The sequence below is a fragment of the Apus apus genome, chromosome 1 (assembly GCF_020740795.1).
Source record: "Apus apus isolate bApuApu2 chromosome 1, bApuApu2.pri.cur, whole genome shotgun sequence".
Taxonomy (NCBI): domain Eukaryota; kingdom Metazoa; phylum Chordata; class Aves; order Apodiformes; family Apodidae; genus Apus; species Apus apus.
This window is the reverse complement of record NC_067282.1, coordinates 142,676,601-142,700,462: the sequence shown is the minus strand read 5'-3', so window position 1 is coordinate 142,700,462 and position 23,862 is coordinate 142,676,601. Positions and strand designations below refer to the sequence as shown.

Below are 23,862 nucleotides of genomic sequence, written 5' to 3'. Positions count from 1 at the left end.
CATGAGGCTCAGGAGTTAGCACAAGGGGGATGATCATGTGATGGAGCCTCCAAACTCCTCTACACCCCCAAGGTCTATCAGCAAGCTGAAGCAGGACTGAGTTACTCTTCTCACACTGCTCTGCAAAGGCTTGACCAGAGAGAAACACCTGCCAAGTTTGAGGGTTCTGTCCCAGCCATCAAGCTCACACCAGGACTTCAAGCACAAAAACAGGCAAGGTCCTTCTGAGAAGTGAGATACTCTGCAGCCCCATGATGGGCCATTCTTCTACCTGCTCTCCAACCTACAGAAGCTCTCTCCTCTCAGGGAACTGAGCACAATCTTCCAAAGGGGAAATAGCTGCAGCCCCACAGCTGCATCTCACCTGTCGGTCCAGCTGTCCCCTTTTGGTGATGGAGAGAGGAGCATCAAAGAGCTTCTCTTCTGTTTCTGTTTCCAGAGCCACATGGGTCTTTGTCACTGCTCCAGCCAGAGGATCTAGGAAAACATACTTCTTGTACCTAACAGCAGAGGACAAGTACTTCAGTGATGCTGCCATCTTTTGGCTAAGGCCAAAAGAAACAGTGTAACCAAGAAGACCCTGGAGGTGGAGACTTCCTGACTCACTCACAAAGGTGGAAGATGTTTGGCCTTCTTTTAGCCCTTTTTTCCCATGCCTCCACAACCAGGAGTTGATCAGCTCTTCACCCTGTCAATGCAGGCTCCACATTCCTCCCGAAGCAAAGCCCCACTGAACTGCCATCATTATTAAGCTCTCCCCCTCCCACCACCTGCCCTGAAACAGTCCTACAGGCTGCAGCAAGATGCCAGTCTCTTCTGGTGACTTGTCACTCAAGGTCCAGGAGGAAAGACAAAGAGGGGAAATAACCCATGGCTCAGGGTAAGAAAGAGGGGGTCCATTGGTTGAAAGCTCAAGAAGGGTTTAAAGAAGCTCTTTAATATGAAGAGAAGAAGAAATCATGAGGCAAAGCCCAATGGGAAAGGGAACTGCAGTGGGGGAGGCAAGAGACCTTAAAGCAGCGAGGGTGGTAAAGTGCTGCTGTGAGGAATCATCAGGAGAAGGAGCAGTACCTGGGCTGGCACATGGAGCAGGGAAGGGCAGGGTTAACAGCAGCTCTCAAGGCTGGAGAAGAATTACAGGGGAGTGACAGGAAAACCTAAGTAGGGGAAGGAAGTGCAAAATTGGGTTGAAAGCAGGAGAGTGGAAGATCAGGTCAGACAAAACAATTCCTTCCACGCAACGGGAAGAGTGAGGAAGACAGGGTTCCTAGCTGGAAGCTAACAGAGAAGTGCTAAACCCTATCCTGTTAGGAGCCTGATATGTAAGACCCTCAGCAAAGCAAGCTGCCCCCAGGGAGGAGAAAGCTCCTATGAGAAGCAGGGGCAGGTGAGCAGCATGGTGCTGCTCCAGCTCTCACAAGTTCTCAGTGGTATTGAAGAGCAGCAGCGAGCTGAGGGAGCTGATGTTCCTGGGGAGGCTGCCAAGGCCTTCTTCTGCATCATCCTCCTGGTGAATTTTGGTGTTCACACAAACAGGGAAGTACTTGAGCTTTTCCTGCAAGAAGACAGATAATAGGTGATAAGATGCTAAAACCAGAGCTGCTGAGACAGTTCTCCCCAGCCACCACAACCCACACTGCTGGATCCACTGCATGGTCTGGGAACTCTACTGCTCCCTCTTCTCCTCCCTTTGAGCAAGGAAATACATGGGTAACGTTGCAGCCCCACCCTCATGACAAATTTTAGCAGTTCAGACTCATGACATGTGCTTTTGGTGCCATGGATGGGTCACATTGAACAGGTGTTGCTGTGGCAAGGGTCTGGCAAAATAAAACCACCACTTGGGCTCTATAACCAGAATCAGGCATGAAGTGTGAGAGTCTAAAAGCTAGTGTCTCCAACTACTAGACAACTTCATGCAGGCAAAGTCCCATAAACATCTATAATTATGCTCCCCTCTGCTGCCTTCAGTTGATGTTTTAAGAGGACGTGATCCCACTGGTGGGGCATGCAGGAAAGGCAAAGGAAAAAGAGGTTAGGAAAAAACAAGAGTGTCTGCAGTAGGCAAGAGATCAGGCAGAAGGGAGTGTGCAGGGAAGAACGTGTGCCAGATGGTTTTGCAAAGCCTGAGGGATTTACAGGAGTTTTCAACTCTAATGAACTGAAATCTCCTCTCTCTCAGTTCTAAAACTTCATGCATAATATATAGAGCTCCCTTTAGAAAAGGACTTATTACTTCTGAACTGCTTGACTTTTATAGAGCACAGGAATTGCCATCCGTGATCAGACCAGTGCTTCAGCTAGCGTGACAGTGCCCGCTGTCACATGCTCTGGGGGATGAAGCTCAGTGCCCACACCAAGCTTTGCTGTAGGGGAACACAGAGACAGCCCAGGATGGACAAACCTCCACCCCACATCCCTCCCCACACCATTCTTCAACCCCTTCACAGCTCCGGTTCTTTCCACACAAACTAGGACAAGCAGCAGCCTGGCAGCAGTGAGGTGTTAAGTGTTCAGACCAAAATAAACCAGAGCACTAACCAGGACACTTTGTCATTTTAAATAACTGGTCACACTGTCATCTTCTGTCACTAGAAGATGTCCAAACAGGTCACTTCAAATACTGTACACAGCCTCCTACTGCCTCACTACATCCAACATCCCTGCTGGATCCCATTCTCCAAGTCCTTCTTCCCTCTTTGTGCTTGTATGGAGGAAATGGAGACTTCCATTCAGCTTTAAGGTGACATCTCAGCAACATAAGCAGTTCCTGCTGATTGAAATTTCAGTCTTGAATTTGGTAGCCAGAAATCTGGGGAAATGGCTTAGTCACAGCTCAGTTAATCCACTAAGAGTTTGTATGATGCTCCGAGTCTATAAAATGCTGTAAAAAAAGACTTGGGAGGTTTTGATCTAAGTTTTTTCCTCACCAAATAACACATTCCAACTTGTGAAAAATACACTGAAATACACATCTTGAACAATTACAGCAGCAGGTAGTCAAAAACATATACATTTTTATTTATAGACCACAGAAGCAAAGATTCAGAAATAAAGGATTTTTTGAACATTAATATTTGTTTCCCAATGTTTAATTTTTTAAGCATGAGGGAGTACTGACGTTTTTGCTAGTACTGTTCACACACACTTAGCCCTCAAGTCATATATATATTTTTTTCTAATTCTCTCTTTGTAGATTTCAATTAGTGCTGGAAGACTGTGTGCCACTGTAAGGGCAGAGTGAGAAACCAACCATTACCTACATTTAATTTTAAGTCTTATCTCAGGCAGTTATAAATGCACTAAGCATGAGTATTACTCTGAAATGTGACGCTCTGCATAATCTTATTAGTTTAAATGCCACCAAAATACTAGTCTTAATTCAACTACCTAGATCTGATTTGAAATTTAGAACAGCTACCTACTGGTAATAATATCCTGCAACTATGAATTCCAAAAGTTAACATGCCATTTAAATATGAGTTTTCTTATAGGGACACTGAGGCATTAAGTCAAAAGTTCAGCAACTTAAGACATACTGAAGGTGTGGAGTGTGCTTGAATGCTCAAACATCCCAGCCTGGGGTTTGACACCTGGCAGCATCACAACTCAAAGGATGCTACATTTCCAGGAAATTTTCTCCCTCACAGCCTATAGTTAAAACATATAAAGTCACCTTGGTTCCTAAGTTTAATTAAGCAAACACTCTTACAAAGGGAATTGGGCTGATACACCAGAAATCCCATTTCCCCCAAGCCACCGGTGTGATGAGTCTAGCTGGAAAAGCAGTTGAAGATGAGCAAGTGCCAAAAACCCAGTTCAGCCTGCTCATGCCTGTGTGGAGGCATAAGAACATGCCAACTTAATGACATTTTTGAAGCCTTGCGAGGTTACTCCAGCAGTGGGCCTCTTCCTAAGTCCAGGCAAACTATGTCTCCCACCTCATCTTCCAGCCTCCCGAGGGGCACTTGGAGCACCTGGACACAGATCCCACTGCAAAGGCAGTGTCCAGAGCCTGAGAAGCCCCACAAGCCATCATGTTGTTCAACCCTGCCTAGCTGCTACCATGGCAATGTGCAAAGCAAGTGTCTTTCCAGGCTTACCAGAAGGACTGTTTCTGGCACTCTTAGCCATCAATGCTTACCTTACCAACCTAAACAGTGTTGTGTGGGGTGTGGAGGTGGTAATGAGAATTTCCCAGGAGGGAAGCATTTTAAAATAAGCTGCAGAACCACGCACATTTCCAACTCAGCTGCTTTCCCTCCAGAGCACAAACCTAAGCACTGAGCACAGGCTGCCACCACTTACCCTCAAACTGACAAGAGCAGAGTTTGCTTTCCTGGTGAGTTGTGTGCAGGCCCAAGTGAAGGCAGCAAAGGCCACTGCAACTGCTCCCATCAAAGAGGCTCTCATTAGAAGTGAAAACAGGCAGCAAGCCTCTGCTGAAAGCCCTGAATAATTGAGGAGGGCACAAACGCAAACATTGAACTTCCCTCTGTCACATTTCATTACTGCAAGGCACATCAGGCTCTGTATTCCATCAAGGCCAAGAAGGGCCTGTCCCCCTGGAATGTGGTCAGAGCTCAGCCACACAGTGCCTGATTCAGCACATCAGCTGCTCCTGGCACAGGCCCCTCCATCATTCAGCACCACCACCTGCCTCTGCTCCCCCCACATGCTGGTGAGATGGGGCCACCAGCCAGACAGCACAACCATCACTGACCTCCCCTGGCCAGCCAGCAGCAGGTCCCACACAGCCCTGCCCTGTGCCACTGCCAGGGCTCAAAGGAAGCACGAACCGTGCTCGAGTTTGTCAGCTGTCCATTTGGCCAGCAACCCTGCTTCCCTGGCCTGGCTGAAATATTCATGACTACCTCATTGTGTGAGGTCTCGGGTCCATTAAATCTCAGGAAAGTTTAGCATGATAAATTTTTCAGTAGCAGCTTTATTTTTGGGCCAAGGCACACAAGGATGAGGTAGGAAGTCTCTTTAGAGATGGAGAGAAGGGAAGTTGTCAGGCTGATCCCTAACTTGCCAGGAAGAGGACGTCTACTACTCCTAAGAAGCTGCTTACTGCCACACAATCCATAGGCTAAAATGGAATCAGTACTTCAGGACCTCTTTCAACACCACCAGCTGCAGACATCTGTGCTATGGGCACGCCTGGAAGTACCACCTGTGCTGGGTACTGAGAGTTTCAGCTCCTCTGAAGGGCCTGCAACCTACAATAACTGAGCACAAAGCAAAGGAGGAGCAAAGTAGAAATAAAAGATGTAAAGAAGCAAAGCAACCTTTCCCCCAAGATGTAAAACTTAGCTGGGAACATGGGAAGGGCAATACCTGTGTCATGCTTTCCTGGAAAAGAAAAATGCTCTAATGACTCAATTTTCTCCTGACACAGTCACAAGCACTTTTACCATTTCCTTCTCACCATTGCTTATATTAGAGCCTTCAGAAACTATTTTTCAAACAATTTTGACCCTGATCTCAGCTGCCTTGCTATGCAGAGCCAAAGCCTTGAGCCCAGCCAGCAGCACCCACCAGCACGACTGCAGGAAACAGTAGCATTTCAGGAAATGGAACTGCTCTGGAGAGCTGGCAGCCAACAGCTACACAGAGCACTCAACCATCCAGCCAAGGTCTTGTAATGACATGGCCCTCTCAAACTGGCAACTCCGCAAGCTTCCCAGCTTGGCCTCACACACACCCACCAACTGGCCAAGCGAAAAAGATGTTCTGCTCCCAGCCTATATCCTAAAGCCCTGGTCTACTTGATCTAAAAGACTATCAGCCTCTCAGCTCCCTTTTGCTTGTTCATCTCAAGGTCTGTTCTCCTTCTCCTTACCTGCAGAGCTTTCTCATCCAGCATTCGGTGTTTGCTCTGAATCTTGTGTCTTGGCCATTTCTGATTAGCTGGGTCTTCTGCACCAGCAAAAATTGAACTGTACTCCTGCAGCCGTTCAGGGGCTGGATACTTGGCACTGGAAAACACCTGTGGAGAAACAAGGAGGAACTGAAAAATCCCACCAACTAGGCAATCCTACAATGCAGAATCATGCGGGTTGGAGCAAGCACACCATCTGGCAGTGCCATTGGACAGCCTTGGAGTCAACCTCCTAAGCCCTGCTATGGGCTATCTGCACAGACCCAAACATGCATGGGCTGTCATTTTGGAAACTGGAAATGTCAGAGCTTCTCTGTATATAAAAGCACTAGGAGATCAGTAGCAAAAAGGTTTCTATCGGCAGGGAATTGGAAATACTGTAAAAAATGGAGTAAGGATAGGGAAAGAAGGACTTTCACCAGTTTTACATGGCTTAATGGGATTAAGATGCACTAAGGGGAGGGTCTTTAACAGCAGCTTTCATTCAAACAGCCAAAATGCCTGAAGTCCAAGGGTGTTTGGCTTAGCTCAGTACATGACATTTCTCTTTTTCAGGAAGCAGCTGGGGCAGGAACCTGTATAGACTTCATAAGACCTGAAGCTGTGTGGCTCACAGGTCTAAAAATCATCAGTGGGCCAAGTCAGGAAAGGGATTCTCATCCCAACCCTGCTCAGCAGCAAGGCATGGAGACATGAGCTGGAAGCAGCTGCAGCAGCCAAGCACCCGTTCTTCTCTAAAGCTTGCATCAGCAGCAGAGAGAGAAACTGGCAGGAAGAAGGGTTGCCATGCAGCCTTCACGTAAGTCACTACCTTAATAGCCTTCTTGCTGCCCTTTATCTTCTCAATTTTTGCTTGAGCGAGCGTGACTCTCTCACTGATTGTCTGAAGCTGTGCCCAGCTGGTCTCCACCCGCTGAGAGATCCTAGGAAGCAAAGGAAGCAAGCACTTTTCTTAAGATGAAGAATCCAGAGACTTCTTGGCAACAGCCAGTACCCAGGCCCTCAGGGAAGGATGTGAATCTCAGTGGACTGGATTGTTTCATAGGGCAAAATAGTGCTGGTTGGGATTCAGTTGTCTTGGTCCCATTGAGAGCTTTATGTGCTCCAACATGAAGGTAGATCTAGTCCATGACTCACAACACAAAGTTCCTGCAGCTGTTTGAGGCACAGGACAGAAAAATGAAGAAATGCAGCTTTTTTGCAACACCAGAGTGCCACAAGTTCTAGGCCTCTCTGCAGGTACTGCTGACAAAGCCACAGACAGTTATCAACTGTCAACATATTTTTAATTTAAATTACTTTTTAAAAATGAAAGGCAACATATGCTAATGAGTAGAGTTCAAGACTCACAAGGCTCATCCTGTCCTCTACTACACCAGCACTTCATTGCATGACTTCTTTGTTGTTTCTTCTCAGCTTTGTGACTTGGTTTCCACATCAGTCAAACAACATTAGGTCCTCATTTGGAGCAATAAAGCATGATAACTCACATAATTTTTACATAACTAGATCAGCATCAAATGCTTTGGGACTGAGGTGGAAAGCACTCTGTGGCAGCAGGGGACAGCAGTCACTGGTTAAGTACCTCTGCGTTCACTGCATGGACATAGTCCTTTCCCACAAAGCTTACAGAAGACACCTTACAGCCACTGTGTCATGCATGGTTGCTACCATGCTGCAGGAGCTGTCACACAGGTTCAACCAGAGGCTACGAGGGACACTGGGACCAGAGATCAACTACAGGTAACTACGGAATCACCTTCTCAGAAGAGACCTTCCTGCCCCATGCCTAACTAGCAGGTTCTCCTTAGCTTCAAGCTCAAAATCTGAAAACTGTTTTGAATCTTCACCTCTCTAATGAAGGCAGCAAAGAATGTTTTTATGGCTATACAAACCTATTAGGAGAGACAGCATTTAACTTCAGCAATGTTTTGTAGCACTGAGTTCTGTTGGATCATCTTGTGCCTGTAAAAATCAATCTCAGGTATTGTCTTTAAATTTTGCCAAAAGTCCCTCTTTACTTCTGAGTAGAGAGCTCCCATGCTGTTTTCCCTGCTCTGTCTGTATAATGCCTTTTAACAAATTTGACATGAGCAGTGATCCATGATTCCCATTTTCGAATGGCACCAAATCCATCTTCTCAAGTACTTCCACTCTGTACAGCACATTCCCTATTACAGCACAGAAATGGACTTCACTAAAGCCCCCCCCATTGTAGGTAGTGAAAAAACAGCAAGCTCAAGCAGCCTATTCACCTTGTATCATTCTGACAGAGCCCTACTTCTTTCTCTAAACAGCTTTAAGTGTTTCTGTTTGTTTATAACCATGCTCCCCTCTTCCTGGAGGTATGAAAATCCTTCCTTATACATATGGGAGGAGAGCACACAGCCTGTTTCTGCTTTATTCTTTGTGGAGTGGGAGATGAGCAAAACTGAACCTCATGAGATTCTCCCTCTTGGAATTATTCTCCATTTCCCCATCCTTTTATTTTAAACACAGCCTAACAGCTTGTATTTTGTACCAACACTAAGTACAAATCTGTTCATGATTTCCTTCCCACTCCCTCCCTCTGTCTCAGTGGAGTAAGTCCACATCACTTATACACTTGATGAGTTCTCAGAGTAGTTTCTGTTGTTCCTTTCAGCGTGCATTTCCTAGCACCTGTCTGCAGCAAATTTCATGTGTCATAGGGCTGTCCCATTGCCTTTTGTTAAACTGTGAGATGCCTCTGAAGGACCTAAGGCTTCCCTAACTGCTCTCCACAACAAATTTTCCCACCTCACAGTTCACCTCTTTTCTAGATGTTTCATGATTTTATTGATTGACACTCTTTCCAGTACTGCTCCTGGGAGCATCTGACTATTTTTACTGTCTTCAAAGCTGAAAAAATTGTTCATTTATTTCTGCTTTGCTTCTCTCCCTCAAATCAATGATGCAATTTTCCCTCTCACCTGTGAGTATACCCCTCTTCTAAAAGAGCTCAACTAAGCCTTCCTGAAGCTCCAAATAAAAGCAAGAGATCAACTGCCTTTTAGTCAGCACCCTGCTGACTCCCAGACACAACTCTCAGGAGTGGACAAGGCACATGTTTCTCTCTCAGTGTTAATCAAACAGTTATGCAAGCTCAGGCCTGGAAACCAGTAACAGTTCTCCTCCCTTCCACTCCATGAATGTGAGTGGGTCAAGTGAGGCACTCAAACACTCCCCAAACTTCCCTTCCTGCCCCATGTTATCTCCAGTGCTTCACCAGGGATCAACTACTTCTCCCTTCCCATACTCACTCTATTGCTAGTTGTGGAGAAGCAAAGGAGTTTTTGAGGAATCCCAGTTATCCTTACCTTTCAAACATAAACATGTCCACATTTAACTCGTCTCTAAGACACCAGGTTCCACAGAAGAACAGTGCCACACCTCCCTTTACACCCCCACCACACACAGGCAGTGCACTGACTATCACAAAATGCTTCTCGGTGCTAGAGTAGTACATGGACAGCATCAGGGTAAGAACAGAAAAGTAAAGCACCTCTCAGCCCACAGTGCTGCATACATCTTTCTCATTTAAGGTTTGCTGGAACCTGTCTTAAAAAGGAAGCATCCCTAAAAACAGAACGTGACCAGCAACTACTGTGCTCCAGCTCCAACAGCAATGGTGCATCCAGAAGGGAAAGAGGAAAGATATCTATAGTTTCAATCATCCCTACTGTCCACCAAATATAATTGAGAGTGACTACATTCACTCATAAAAGGACAGTATCAGGCTGACAGCCCGCTCCCAGCACAAGCTGGGGAAGCCGTCCAGTCCCAGCTCAGGTATTTCAAACAATGATGCCTCTTCTCTGAGGTACCTTGTACTTTCTCCTGTGATCTCCTACTCCAGGATCTGACAGGCCAAATCGCACAGGCCTTAGGAGATCTGCCAAAAACCTTCACTTTAGGTGATGCAGGCCCACAACACAGAAGGAATACACACCACTCTACAGAATCAATTTATTTGTTGCTGAGCAAGTTAACTATGAAAAAAATTAAATGCCCTCAATCCAACTAATTCAAATTCCATCACATGTACAGGCTCAAAAAAATGCATGACTATTATGCATGTACAGTTCAAGATACAGCTGCATGTGTTAGTTAGAAGATACAATGTACCATATTGATACTGAAAAAATACATGGAAAAAACCCAGCCTCTTGTCCATGTATCCTCCAGCAACTTGAGTATTTGTACTGCAGTGGAAACTTAGCTTACTCCAAGGATTCAACTTGATGTTTGTAAAGAAAGGAAACGGGAGTGGATGGAGAGGGCTGTTGCCAATGATTTCAGGGGCAAACTGGCATTCAGATCTCAACCTCCATTTCAGAAGGAGCATGTTACTGAGTGGTGTTTGTTTGAAATGCAACTGCAGTCAGGGCAGGAGGTTTAAGTGTTAATAAAATAGCCCTCAGAAGCCTGCATTTAGACAGCCAAAAACACCATCAGCATCTGAACCCACCCCATGCATACCCTATTAGTCACTGCCGTCTTATTTTCCTCTCTGTGCTCTTTTCTGCTTGAGAAACGACTTCAGTTAGATTCAAAGTGACTTTGGAGTTGCCAAGAAGCAGGAGGTGTTCAGTGACAGCCCCTCCCTCTGGGCAGGATGCAGGCTTCAGGACAAGCAAGAACGGGGCCTGCAGAAGAAAGGAGAATATATCACCTGCCTGCAAATCCTGGGCAATGAGCCAAACCAACCTTCCCCTCCCAATGCTTGTATTTGGGGAAATAATACATGTGGCAGATTAAATCTATCTACTGGATTATCTCTTAATCCATGGAGATTTTATTTTTTGATCTAAGCAGATATTAAAGCCAATCTTTCAGCTGCTTTGATTCAAGCTTTCATGTTCTCTTAACCCATCCAAAATCTTTTTGCAGTCAAGTCCCCTGCACCTCACCTCCAACTTGGGATTTTGTTTCTCCTTTCTCTTAAAGCCCTTGTCCTTCTGCCTCAAGCTCCTCTCCGTTTCAGAGGCAACTCTCTCCAAAACCCACACCATGTCCCAGGAATACCTCCTACCACCTCACTGCCTCCCTTGCTTGCCCCATGTCCCCTATCCCATCTGCAGTCACAGAGCAGATCACTTCCCGCTCTTTCCTTGTAACTCTTCTGATAAATCTCACATTCAGGTGCCTACAGAAAGACCTCCTCTGCTGCATCTGTGTCTAATAATGGAGGAAAAAAATTCCTGTTCTCTTACTCCCATGGGAAAAAGATCTGAGGCATTAGGGATCTCACATTCAGTGCACTGGCCTTTGCCTGTCAGCCCTGGCAATGTGTATTTCTATGAGTGTCTCCAAACTCTCCACAACATCAAAAAAAGAGTTGTGATTTTTATCATCTCTATATGCTAAGGATTAGGCAGCATCTGAAAAAAAAACCCTCTAAAATCAGACCAGGTTTAAAGACAGGCTGACAGATTCCCAGAAAGTTGGCTGAGCAAGACAGAATTCTGATGGAAGGAAGCATCACAGCAGCAGGAGACCCTTTGCTGTCTTTGTTGAGTGTACACATCACCCAAAAGTGATGACAAAACTTGGAAAGTGGGAGAGAAAAGAGGCAAGCTGCACACCAAGGTGAATGAGAAAGGTGAGATAGCAGAGGCTGAGAGAAAACCTCTCTAGAATACCAAAGAACTTAAATTTCATGTCTGAAGTACAAAAGTAAGCGATCAACCAAGGAGAAAGAACATTTCAGAGCAGAATGAGTTGCACAGGAGGATAAGGCAGCCGAAGTATTAAATTACTTTTTCCTTATATGAGGACTGTACACATCACAGCAAGTCAGCCTTCTGGTCTCCTCCCAGTGCAAATTCCAGCCCTGAGAGATAGCAGGGGGATGCTTGGCATTGCTGTTGTAATTTCAGGGCAGATATAGTAAATTCGTTCTATAAAACCTTGGCTTTTTGCCTAAAAGTCAAGCTGGGAGGGTTTTTTGTTGTTGTTGTTGTAATTTTTTCCTTTTCAACAAAGCATGCTTTTATTGAATTCCTCCCTTACTGCAGAGAGCATGAATTAGAGGGGACGAGTTTATGTTTTTTGTATTTTATTACATCCTCAGACTCTCCAAGCAGCTGGTGCTGGAGCAGAGTAACAAGGGAAGTGCTGGCTGCCATTCATCCTGCCCCAGCACTAATGCCAAAGCCAGCATGATACCACTGCTGATGAGCAAGATACCACTAAACCTCTAGGACAAGTTTCTGTGTGAGAGAACCACTGGTGAGGTGAGGAGAGACTACATCCCCTGGGAGGGAAGACATAATCCCATGATGAATGCAGCAGCAGAAGGTGGCATTGATGGAGCAAAATGTTCATCTTGGTTAGGCTACTGAGCCCCTTCCTCACCCACTTTTCTCCTGAGTTCCAGAGACACATTGCTGTTCCCTTCTACTTGTACGCTGCGGAAAGGAAGAAAATCTCAAACTTTTTCAAGTTTTAATTTGACCAAGAATCTTCTTGAAAAAAGGCCACAGGCTTTTATGGTTTCTCAGGCTGCTGCAGTGATGGGGAAACATCAATGAATTGCCCCTGGTACCTGTAACTCAGCGCTTTGATGCACAACCCACTAGACCAAGGCAGGCCTAGAGAGCTAGGCTAGAATATCTAAGTGTGTTCTGGCTTGCTAACAAAGGATAATGTTTTATGAGGCACTAGAGTGTGTTTTACCACACGTGGATGTTCACGCACACTGCAGCGGGCCAGCTCAGAGTTCATGCAGCAGTGACTGTCACAGTCAGAAATGGACTGTGAGAAGCCCAAGCCCTGCTCTCCCCACTCCCACACAGTGCCTCTGCCCCAGCAGCTGCAGCATTGCAGGATTGAGATGGAGAGAGCAAAAGAAAGGCTGCCAAGATATTGGTAGTTTACAACAATCCAAGGAAGCATTCAAAGCCAGTTCACAAAGCCATTTCGCCTCCAAAGTTTGAAAGGCAAAAAGCAAAAATGCATGCTTTTATAGAAAGCCAAATAAGTCCAACCACTCAAAAGATCAACTTCTTTGCTCTTCTCTCTCCATATTTAAGCAGTTTTTAAAGTCTTACTTCATGCCTGAGTAAGTGTAATCAGAAACTGTCATCATACACAATCCCCGACAGAAAAAAATCCCAAGTGAGACAGTGTAATCAACATTCCTTCCTCCATGAAGGGTTTGGATATTATACTAATTAATGTTTATCACACTTTGATTGCTCCTTGAGCCTGATTTGCAGGTGTTTCAGCATTCACATATTGCCCCGCTCCTGTGATGCCGAATGGCTTCGCGGATTGGAGGGTGATCAAGGTTGCCAGGTTATCCTCAGCAGGATCTGGCATACATCACTCTCCACAGGCTGTGTTCTCACACAAAAATAATTTCATTTTGATTTTCAAGGTGCTCCTGCTACTGTGAATTAAGTTTATGTAAAGCTGGAAACTTAGAATTCTTACTTTTTACTCCTCCCGCTTCCCCTGCAGCTTGTTCTTCTCCACAGAAAAGCAGCTTTCCTTTTTTTTTGTCTCCTTTTTCTTCACAAACAAGTTCTTCTTTAACCTTCTAACCCTTTTATTTGCCTCCCACCACTGACTGATCTGAAAGTAGACATGCTTTCCTTTTTTTAGAAGAAATACATTCTAAGTAGAAAGTCTGTGTTTGCAAATAAATGACACAATTAGTTCTTCTATTTAAACTATACACACTACTTTTTGTCAAACTACTTCTCCATTAATAGTGTTAAAATATATAAACACAGCAGGTTCTACCATCATGGTGACAACCTTTAGGAAGGAAGCTCTGAAAGAAGTACTGGGAAAAAATGGTTCTACCAATACTGTTGGAGTTTCATAGGTGACCTTTTGAGTTCCTCCACTGGCAATGTGGGGGCAGATACTGAACACCACCATGGAACTGCTGCCCAAAGCAACAGCCACAGGAATAGTCTTGAGATATTAGGCAGCAGATGCTGTAAGTATAGTATCATAGAATAGTCTGGGTTGGCAAGGACCTTTAAAGGTCATATCTAGTTCAACTCCCCCTGCAGTGAGCAGGGACATCTTCACTTAGACCAGGTTGCTCAGAGCCCTGTCCAACCTGACCATGCATGTTTACAGGGATGGGGCATCTACCACCTTTCTGGGCAACCTGTTCCAGTGTTTCACCATCATCATCATAAAAAATGTCTTCCTTATACCTAGTCTAAATCTACCCTCTTCTAGTTTAAAACTGTTGCCCCGTTTCCTATCACAAGCTTGTCCTCATGTTTGTTACAAGCACTCAAGTGCTGAAACACCCCAACAAGGTTTCCCCAGAGCCTTTTCTTCTGCAGGCTGAACAACACAAACTCTCACAGGCTTTCTTCATAAGTAGAGGTGTTGTAGTAACTGGTACTAGTACTGTAACTAGAAAATTTATTAGTAAAGTACAAGTAACTGGTTTGTTATCTATATAGTCTTCACTCATCCTTGCAAAGTTCTCAGAAATATTTACTCACTGAAGCTCAGTCTTTTGTAGTAATAGCCTTAAGTTGTATGGGTTTTTTTCCCTTTTTCTTTTTTTTTAAATCACTTTTGAAAGGAAGGCTAATTGTGTTTGGACAGAACTTTACAAGACTGTCAGAAGTAAATTTTGTTTCCACGTTGCTTGAAGTTACGGATCTTACTTGGCAGATAGCTTGAGAAGGTGCTTTGGCACCTTGTAACATTAAATTAATCAACTCTGTACACAATCATTAGGTTTCTCTTTTTCCCTTCAAAGCTCCTTTGTTAAAATAGCCAGAGATCTTCCTTCCTGTCCCCATTGAACAGAAAATGTGTATCACCACAGAGTCACAGGAATCATAAGCAGTGAAGAAATGCCCAGGTGACCCTGTGGTCAACTATTTCTGAGGGTAGGGAGAGCTAACACCTTTAAAAAGGTCTCAGATTCCCCTGAATCTTTGAGCATAGAAGAAATTCCTTTCCAGCCTTTATTTCAGCACCATGTCTAATTCTACACAAACAACACTTCTGTCCCTCTTAAACTTCATTGCACTCTACATTTCCTATCAGCAGTAGTCACATGAGACAGAGCAACCTGGATTTAAACATCTCATCTCTACCTTGTCCTACACAGGGTTGCAAGAGAAGCTCATAAGCCACCTCTCAAAACTGATGTTTCTTCTGAGCTTCACCAAAAGGTAGCAACAGCAGGAGACTAGCACTAACAAGTCCACAGCAGCCTCCCCAGCCCTTTCAGCCTGTGCCTCACTTGATCCACAGGTGCCTTGCTATATCACCATGGTAACATGTGAAGGAAGAGCAACATTGTGGACCCTTCCTGCCCACTGACAAGGCAATCTACAACAACTCAATATTGCAGAACAAGAAGACAGCCTGGTTTACAGCAGATGATCAGGAAGTTCTTCTTTATCTACCTCCCCCCTATAGCTTCCAAGTGGTTTTAAATCCGTTTTCTTGACCAAGGTCAGTAGCACCCAGTTGCACGTGTGTGATAAGAACAGGTTTAGGGCACATCCCGAAAGGTTCTTCTCTGAGACTTGCCCTAATGTAAGGCACAGGTACCAAGTAAGCTGCGCTCCTGCTTATTTTCATTAGGATGGAGGCTTTTTATACCAACACAGCACATTAACACAACAACTGCTCCTAGTCTATTTACCTCTGCTATCAAAACCAGCCATTGTCACCACAGATAAGAATGTTGATCAAAACACACCTGCCTCCAGAGCAGAAAATGATTCCTTGTGATAGAAGTTTGAACTCTAATCATACTCCAAGAAAAGCATTGCTTTTCTTTGCATATGTCCAACCACATATGATACACTTTCTGAGAAACAGTTATCAGTCCTTTGTTAGTTATAAAACCTCATTGCTAACTACATCTTTTCCCTTTCTCACCCATGCCTTCAGTTTGAAGTTCTTCTCATAACATATCCTTCTCTTTCAAAACAGGTCTCCTTCTTTCAAAGGGAAGATTTCTTCCTGTAGGTTTTGCAAATGGAGCTTTTTATTTCACAAACAGAGGTTGTTTAGTGTTACTTCATTTTCCTACAATCAATTGCAGTTACACTCAAATCTCAAAAGGCAGCTTTTATGATATGCTCATCAACAAGCTAATTTGAGCATAAGTGCTTCTTCAACAAATGAGACTAACTCTTTATGACATGTTATCCACCTAACACCTTTCCCGAGTGATTACAACACTTTCCTGAGTGACTTCTAGTTACTTTTCCTCAAAAAACTTTGGGCCCCAGGAAGAGATTTTTATAACATGATCAAAGAGCAGATGCCTCTCTGCTTGGACTGACAGCTGCTCTGTCATTTCATTGAAAAAGTCTGTGGCACATCAGTGATCAGACATCACCTTCAGAGAAGTTCTAGACACATGATTTAATTTTCTGCACTGTCCTTTAAAAACTCGTCTTCTCCACGTAGTGACTCACAAATAGTCATTAAGAATGGAAATACCAGCTTCACAATAAGACCAGAACAAATTTGTACAGCGTATTTTTCAAACCTCCTTCCCTACCCCAAAACTGCCAAGACTGTAAATTCATAAATTTGAATAGCCCAATGACATATTCACACAATAAATGTTCTCACAGATCAATGCCTTTAGCACCAGCTAATCCCCTCATCCCAGCCAAAAGTAAGCAAGAAGCATAATCAAGGGCATGATATTGGCTGTGGGGTTGTTTGGGGTCACCCCCCCTAAATTGCCCATGTGCCAGAAAGAACAAAGAAAACCCTGCTTTGTGCTCAGTAAACCCAACAGGACTTGGGAGCCTCTCTCCCTCCCTCTCTTAAAAATGTCACACAAAGTCTGAATTTGTTTTGGCATCAACAAATTCCAGGATGCTCCTTTCAAAAGTAGTGTCGTTGAAACAAAATCAAAGAAACCCCATCATTGGGCCCAAGTGGCAGAGAAAACAACAGCACAGACTGTGAACTTCGAAGCTTCTTGGTGCTGAGCTACTGGAATGACTGGCATGTTATATAAATTTCACAGATAATCAGAAAGGCTATTCCTGCTGCACAACTGCAGAGCAGAAGTGCAACACCTTTACCTCCTCTTCTAAAAGCAATGTCCTGTTATGTCTCTTAAGCCCCTCAAGCATGTCTTCTTATTCAGCTTTAGTGGTAGATCTAAAAACTAAAGTCCTACAAGTAAAATAAAACCAGGTATTTGCATTTTAAAATGTATATTAACCCATAATAAGGATCATATTCTTGGATAAATTAAGAATGGTATCCAATTTAGAAAAGATACTAAATCACCCACCTGGGGTTTCTCTTTAACACACTTTACCATCCAAATCCTTCATCCCTGGCTCCAAAAATAATTTTTAACCCCTTCTCTCCCATGCATGGTGGATTCCCTCAATAAAACAATTGTCTGGAGGATTTAGGTGGAAGAAAAACAAAAACTCTTTCATTAATGCCTGCAAAGGATCTGCTGTCTCCAAAAGTGTGGCTCTGTCTTAGCTGTCAGTTGCATTAACACCCAGACTCTAACCTACCCTATTTGGAAAAGCCCAGTAAGAGTACCATGGCTAGTCAGAAAGAAGGACCATGGAAAGAGAATTTAATCCACCAGTCATGTGTGAAGAACAGAGCTTTGACACTTGTGTTTCCTCCTGCAACTCTCTCCTCTGTGTGCACACTCCCACGTATATAGGAGGGAGCCTGTAATACATCAGGCCACTCGGTGTTATTTTTCCAGACAGTTTTCTCCACACTAGATCCCCAGTGGAAGTCATGCCTGTAAAACAAAGTGACTTATTTGCATCTCTTCCTCCAGGGTTGACTGAGTAGACAAAACTCATCCATAGGAACAGAAAATTACTCCAATACCTGATTGAGAGTCTGGCATCTGAAGCTGGTTGAGAAGGTAGAGCTATCACTTTGTATAAGAAAAGAATGACATGGCAATTGTTTCAAGAAGAGTGGGAGTGGGGGAATCTGACAACATTGCCAAACCTGCAGGCTACGACACTAGAAAAAAGGGAACATTTCTTTTGCTGTGAGACACACACTGACTTCTTATGATCTGCTTATCCTTGGTTATTTCTAGAGAGTAATAGTTACAGCCACATGGGGTAAAGGGCTGGGGGGGGAGAGGAATGCCTCTCAAGATGGGGAAGTTCATAAGATTCCAAATCTCTCTTAATTAATAGCCATCTCCTGCCCTACTAGTTTATAGACATGACCTATTGCTGGACAAAATCTAAAGCACTCAGACCAAGTGGATCTGGATCCTTCTAACCCACAGCCATCCAACAAAAGAAAGTTTACTCTGCTGCACAATGAGCAGAGTTCCAGAGTTCTGAAGAACCTTCTCAGGGCACCATTACTGTGGAAAGACACTGGGGAAGCACACTTAATACTCCCGTGCTAAAGGACTGCAGCCATGAGATCTCTTTGCATCAGTCACTCCCAGGTGTGGCTGGGAGGTCAGTCCCACCTCTGCTTTCTGGGTAGTCCTCAAGGCCCAGGTCATTGCCTGGACCTCAAATTAATACTGAATCCCATTACCCTACTGAGGGACTGTCACCATGACTGTGAGCAAAACACAGTCAGAGACACATTGTAGCCCAAGCCATCCCCTCCCTACACTCTAGAACTCATTTCCCCTACCACACCTTCCCACAGTGCTCATGCTGAACCGCTATCTCCAACCCAATGCTACCTTTAAGGCACACCTGAATGCCACATAGAAGTGATTCACATGTTAACACCTGTCTGAATTGAGTAGGCACTCTGAAGCAACATTCAAGAGATGAGCCTGGAAAGATGTCTGCATGGCCATGCAGCTCTGGCTTCAGAATAAACTGAAAATAAATATGCAAAGGTGCAGACTTGGTCCCATTGTAAAGATTTGCTCACTGGAACAACTCTTATTGGCATGTGGTAAGGAAGACAGATCAACACGACTTCCTTCTGTTCCCAAATTTTTTTACTTCTGTCTCAAAGGGCTCTCACTGCTTTTGTTATGCAGAAAATCTGTGTTAGGGTTCAGTGTGGAATTCTCACATACCTTTACAGCATCACCACTGTTATTTCTGGATACGTTACTCACATGTTCTCGGGTATTACAACTTTCAGCCATTTAAAACCTCACTTCATTAATGAGTCAGAAAGTATTTCTGAAGTCCATAAGCCTCTACAAGCATCAGCTGGTTCAGATCCTGCTGTGCTCAGCTTCAAATAAGGTTATTTCACTGAAATTGCACAGTGCTTGAGCTCCAGGCTATTCACACACTACCTTTTCAATCCAGAAACAGTTCAGTAAGCAAAAGTTACATCTTGTCAATACAAGAGACGTCCTCTTGGGCTTCCACTTCTTAAAGCAGTAAAATCAGGGGTAATGATACCTCTGTACTCTTCGTTACAAGACAGCTCATAAAAATTCAAACCAATTTATAGCAGCTGGGGTTATACAAAGTGATCCATCCTTCAACTTAGCCACAGCTCTGTCCTCAAATTGACTGTGCCTTAAAATAATCATTGGAGAAAAAAGACACTGTTTATCACGATAATTACTTCTCACCTTCACAAATGGATCTAACATTCAGTTATTTTGCCTCCTACTGCTATAGGCTCTATTTCCATAGCTGGTTTTGAAACTGGCTTTATCTTTTTTGGACCATAGCCTCTGAATAATAAACAATGGTACATACTATATGTGACATCTCATGTTAAAATCATAGCTCTTTAAACATTTTAGTCAAGTTTTGCTGAGCCATAGGGAGTCTACAGATGATAGTAAATTGATTTTAGCCTACAGACTTATAAAAATATTAACAATAAGCAAAGAAAATTAAATCAGAAAGCCACTATGAGCTACATGTGATTAGACCCCACTTTTTTCTGTGATTTTCTTCAAGATGCAAAGTTCTGCTGCACGAACAGAATCTGTACAGCAAGAAGTCCCTATGCTATAAAGAACTTATGTTTATTAAGCGTATTAAGATTAACCAGACTCTTGTGGGACAGATCTTTACAGGAAATCCAACTCACATAGTTGCAGACAATAACACCCCTGTTACAAATGATCAGTGTTGCCATAATCAATCCTCTAGAAGCTAAGGTGGGATTTCCTCTTGCTCAAGGTGAAACAAAGAAAACAAACAAAATATCTTCAAAGCAAAGTCCTCCTTTACTGGAACAGCAACCTTGCCTCTCTCTGTTCTCTTTTGGTATCACTCCTTCACCTTTAAGGAGCAGCAAATCCTCCTTTTGACAATGTATCTGAGCTCCCCAGAGTTGCAAAAGAGCACGAAAGGAAGGAAGGGATTCAGGCCTCAGGATGGTCAAGCTGCAATGCATATTCTACTTGGGTATTTTTCCAGCTACTTGTTGCATGTAGGTAGGCAGGTGCATACTAAATTTCTTCCTGCTTTCCAATCTGCAACATGGTTTCTCAGGGAGTCTAGTCCTGTCTTTAAAGGACCAGGGAGAGAATCAGGTCACAAGAAGTTGAAACAAGGCACATAGTAGAAACAAGAGACTATCCTGTCAGGGTTAAAAAAACCCACAAACTAAAATAAAACAAAGATCTATATGTATCAAAGTTACTTAAATTTCTCCCTGCTGTTTGCCTTTCCTCTTGCACATGCCACCTGTTTTGATCAAGCAGTCTCACATTTCCACTAGATATTCCACTACCATGAAAGGCCCTGTAAAAGTAGAGAGAATCCTTTCAAGAGCTCCATTAATTCTGATATTGTTGCCTGCCTCCTTTTGCTAAGCAGCTTTGAGACCAACTGCAGAAGTGAAAGAATGCCTCTCCTGCAACTTTTGCATTTTCCTTTACTACTTTCAGAAAATGGATGTATCAGCAGTTTAGCATGATTGCACCTAAACCATTCATTTTATTTTTAGTGAATGAGGATATGGGTACAGCTTGTATTTCCTTCATGCTCCTAGATGGCCATTTCAGCATACTGAACACAATATTCCATCGTTCTCTTTTCAGAGGTAGAATCAAGCATTAAGAGCCCTTCCTCCCCACAGAATGTTTTCTGTAGCTAATGCAAACTCATCTCATGCTTTAAGAAACATTTCACGCTAAATGCTGGCACTGAGTCTTTTAGTTATTCATTAAAATGTACCACTATTTGCAGACCTGCTATTAGGTGTAAAAAGTTACATCTGCTTGGAAGAGGATACTGAAGGTGAAGCACTTCAATCATTTCTTTAAATTGCTCATTTTAGACAATCCTGAAGGCCTTGTTAGTGTACAGAAGGCTACAGCTCTTATCAAGTTCAAGACTGCCTTCAAATTGCTTAAGGCAGAACAGATTGATGACCCTCCTTTTGGAGGAATGGGATTCAAAGACAAACAGTGAAGGAAACTGATGTGGAAGAGCTGTTGTTACTAGACTTAGAACAACGGCTTAAGTATCCATCAATACATTTCAATGACAATGCCATAAAAAGCATCTTGCTTGCAGAATCAAATTTAGCATTCCATTCCTCTTCTTCAAAAGACACATTTAATCTCTGGAAGTCCAAAAGAGATTTTTGGCACTTTCTGTAATGAACAGGAATCCTGTCTTGCTAATTCTCCACCATGTTTGTTTCATTTTGAAGTAATAATCTTTTAATTACTTAATACCATTCAGTCTCCTCTTTCCTACTATTCTCATTTCATTTCAAGCTGTGACAATTCTTATCTGTGCCCCTTCCCACCTGCTGCCCCATACCATGGACTGTGAAGGCATCTGAATTGAGCCTGGGCTTCAGATCCTGCAATACTTTGAGTTTAGGGAATTTCACAGCATCCAGAAACAGTTGTAACCTGGACTTCTGCACAACAGTCACTATCCCTTTGCCTCTTTTTGAGGGCATGGGATACTTGCTACTGCCACCTGCCACCAACCTCTCAGGCATGCTGATTTGACCCCCATATGTGACCTCCTGAAGTCCTTCCCAATAGTTTGGGAACCTCCCTCAAGCTACATTCTTGCAAGCTTTAAAATATAGCTTCCAGGGGACCATGAGCACTAAAACAAATGAAAATTTTAAAAACTCAAAAATATCCACGTTACTTGAACATGCCTCATCAAGAATAACCAGGATCTGCCGACAATTCCTCCCTGTCTTCCCCATGCACTATGTCCTCATGTCTGCAGGACCATCCACTCACTCCTTGACCTCACTGTTTCTGCTTCAACTTTCTGGCAGTGAATGACTGCTCCTACAGCCCCTCAAGAGAGTCATCTAAAACCAGACTAGACCTAGCATCCTTTCTCAGATAACTTCTGGGATAACTTCAAAGTACCACGAGGTGAGTTGTTCCTTATCAAAAGCCATATAATTCACCAAGAGCCATATAACTCTCAAATTAACCGGAGAAAAATTGATTCCCTGTGCTACAACCAGCCTCCTGGTGTACACTCACCTGAATGGTGACCCATCATGATGCAGCCTTCTTGATAGCTCTCCTCCTAGTAAGATCAAACCCTTAAAGCTAGCAGAGGAGCAACTACAACAGTAGTGTCCAAGCCCCAAGCTGCATCCCAGAGCCACAGTGCACAACAAACACAGTACAACTTGCATCAAGACTGTTATTTGCAAGTTTCCATGAATGTTTAATAACACATTCTACAGACAGGACTCCTAAATCAAGTACATTCTTATAGATATATTCAGTCACCCATTCCCACTACTGATCATAACTAATCACAGTAATAAATTTAAAACAAGGGAGGGACACCCAAATGCACACCAAGATTAAGATTTTCTCTGTAGTTTCAGTTTCAGGACTACACGCATCTCAGCCCTGCTTCTGTCCCAAACATCCCTTAAGGCTCTGCTGCTCAGCCAGCCACTCCTTACCTTCCTTAATCAGACACAACTTACTGCCCATGCTTAACTGCATTTCCACAGAGCTGTTGTTTTCCAACTACCACTTTCAGAAGTCTGGCTCTCAGTTAAACCTTTGCTTAATATTAAAGCCCTTTTGAAATATTTAATATCAAATTAATTTGAATCCAACTGGGGAGGAACAAGAAGGATATGCCTGTTTGGCAAAATATTATTCCAGACAGGCAAAAGACACTGAATAAAATCTTTAAAAAGATCGACCCAGAAATTCTTCTGTAAACTGATAAAAAGAAGCACAAGGATAAGAAATTTTGTCTGTTGGACAGCTTATGGTTGGATCACAGGTAAAGGAGCCCAGGACATTCATAAAAATATTCCAACCCCAAGTATTTGTTTTCTTTCTACTGCTGTAACACTCCATGAGATAACTTGCATAGGTGATTTTCCACAAATCTTTGTTATACAAAAGTGTACACTCTGAATAATGAACTGACATATTAAAAGTTATTAACCTCTCATGGCAACAAAAACACTCCTCAGAAACTGAGAAAACCCAAAGGGTGAGCCTAGCTAACCAGGTGGGCATCTCGGGAAAGCTAAACCTGTCACTTATCTGAAGTACCATTCCTGTAAAAAATTTCACAGCACACGATTCTGCCACAAGCTTTCACCCAGAAAATGCTGGCAATGATCAGACAAACAGATTAAAGTCTACTGGTTAATTGAGTGTTTAAGTTGGTCATTCTGCTTTCTGTGACCTATACCAAAAGCCCTCCTTAAAAGTCCAGGAGTTAAACTCATATAGGTATTATGTCAGATCAGCTATGTTAGAATACTTATGTTTTAAGCAGTAATGATATGTATTAAAATCTCAGTAGCTACAGGCAATGAATCTGATCTTTACTGTAGCTTTCACAGCAGATTAATTAAATGAATTCAGTTAACTTTACACAAGGTTAAAACTTCCATTATTTCAAAACATAATCCTGGAAAGTACGTGCAGCCTCTTGATCTCCTCTCAGCACTGATATCAGTACCAAGAGGACAGGACTTCCTAAGACGACTGGACTGTTGACTGCACTAATCAAACACATCAACCTGTACTGCCAAGCAGCCAAGAGGCTGCCCAGACCTATGCTTCCCTC

General features: G+C 43.4%; 1 protein-coding gene across 3 annotated transcripts in view; it reads right to left on the bottom strand.

Moving 5' to 3' along the window:
- Positions 1-23,862, bottom strand: part of WASHC1 (WASH complex subunit 1) — a 42,885-nt gene that overhangs the window by 4,040 nt on the left and 14,983 nt on the right. For all 3 annotated transcript variants that reach the window (XM_051617225.1, XM_051617235.1, XM_051617215.1), the window contains 4 exons: positions 6,696-6,807; positions 5,846-5,992; positions 1,419-1,555; positions 365-500 (listed from right to left, as the gene is read on the bottom strand). In XM_051617225.1, the coding sequence (XP_051473185.1) occupies positions 365-500; positions 1,419-1,555; positions 5,846-5,992; positions 6,696-6,807 (532 nt within the window). The remainder of the gene's footprint in view (positions 1-364; positions 501-1,418; positions 1,556-5,845; positions 5,993-6,695; positions 6,808-23,862) is intronic.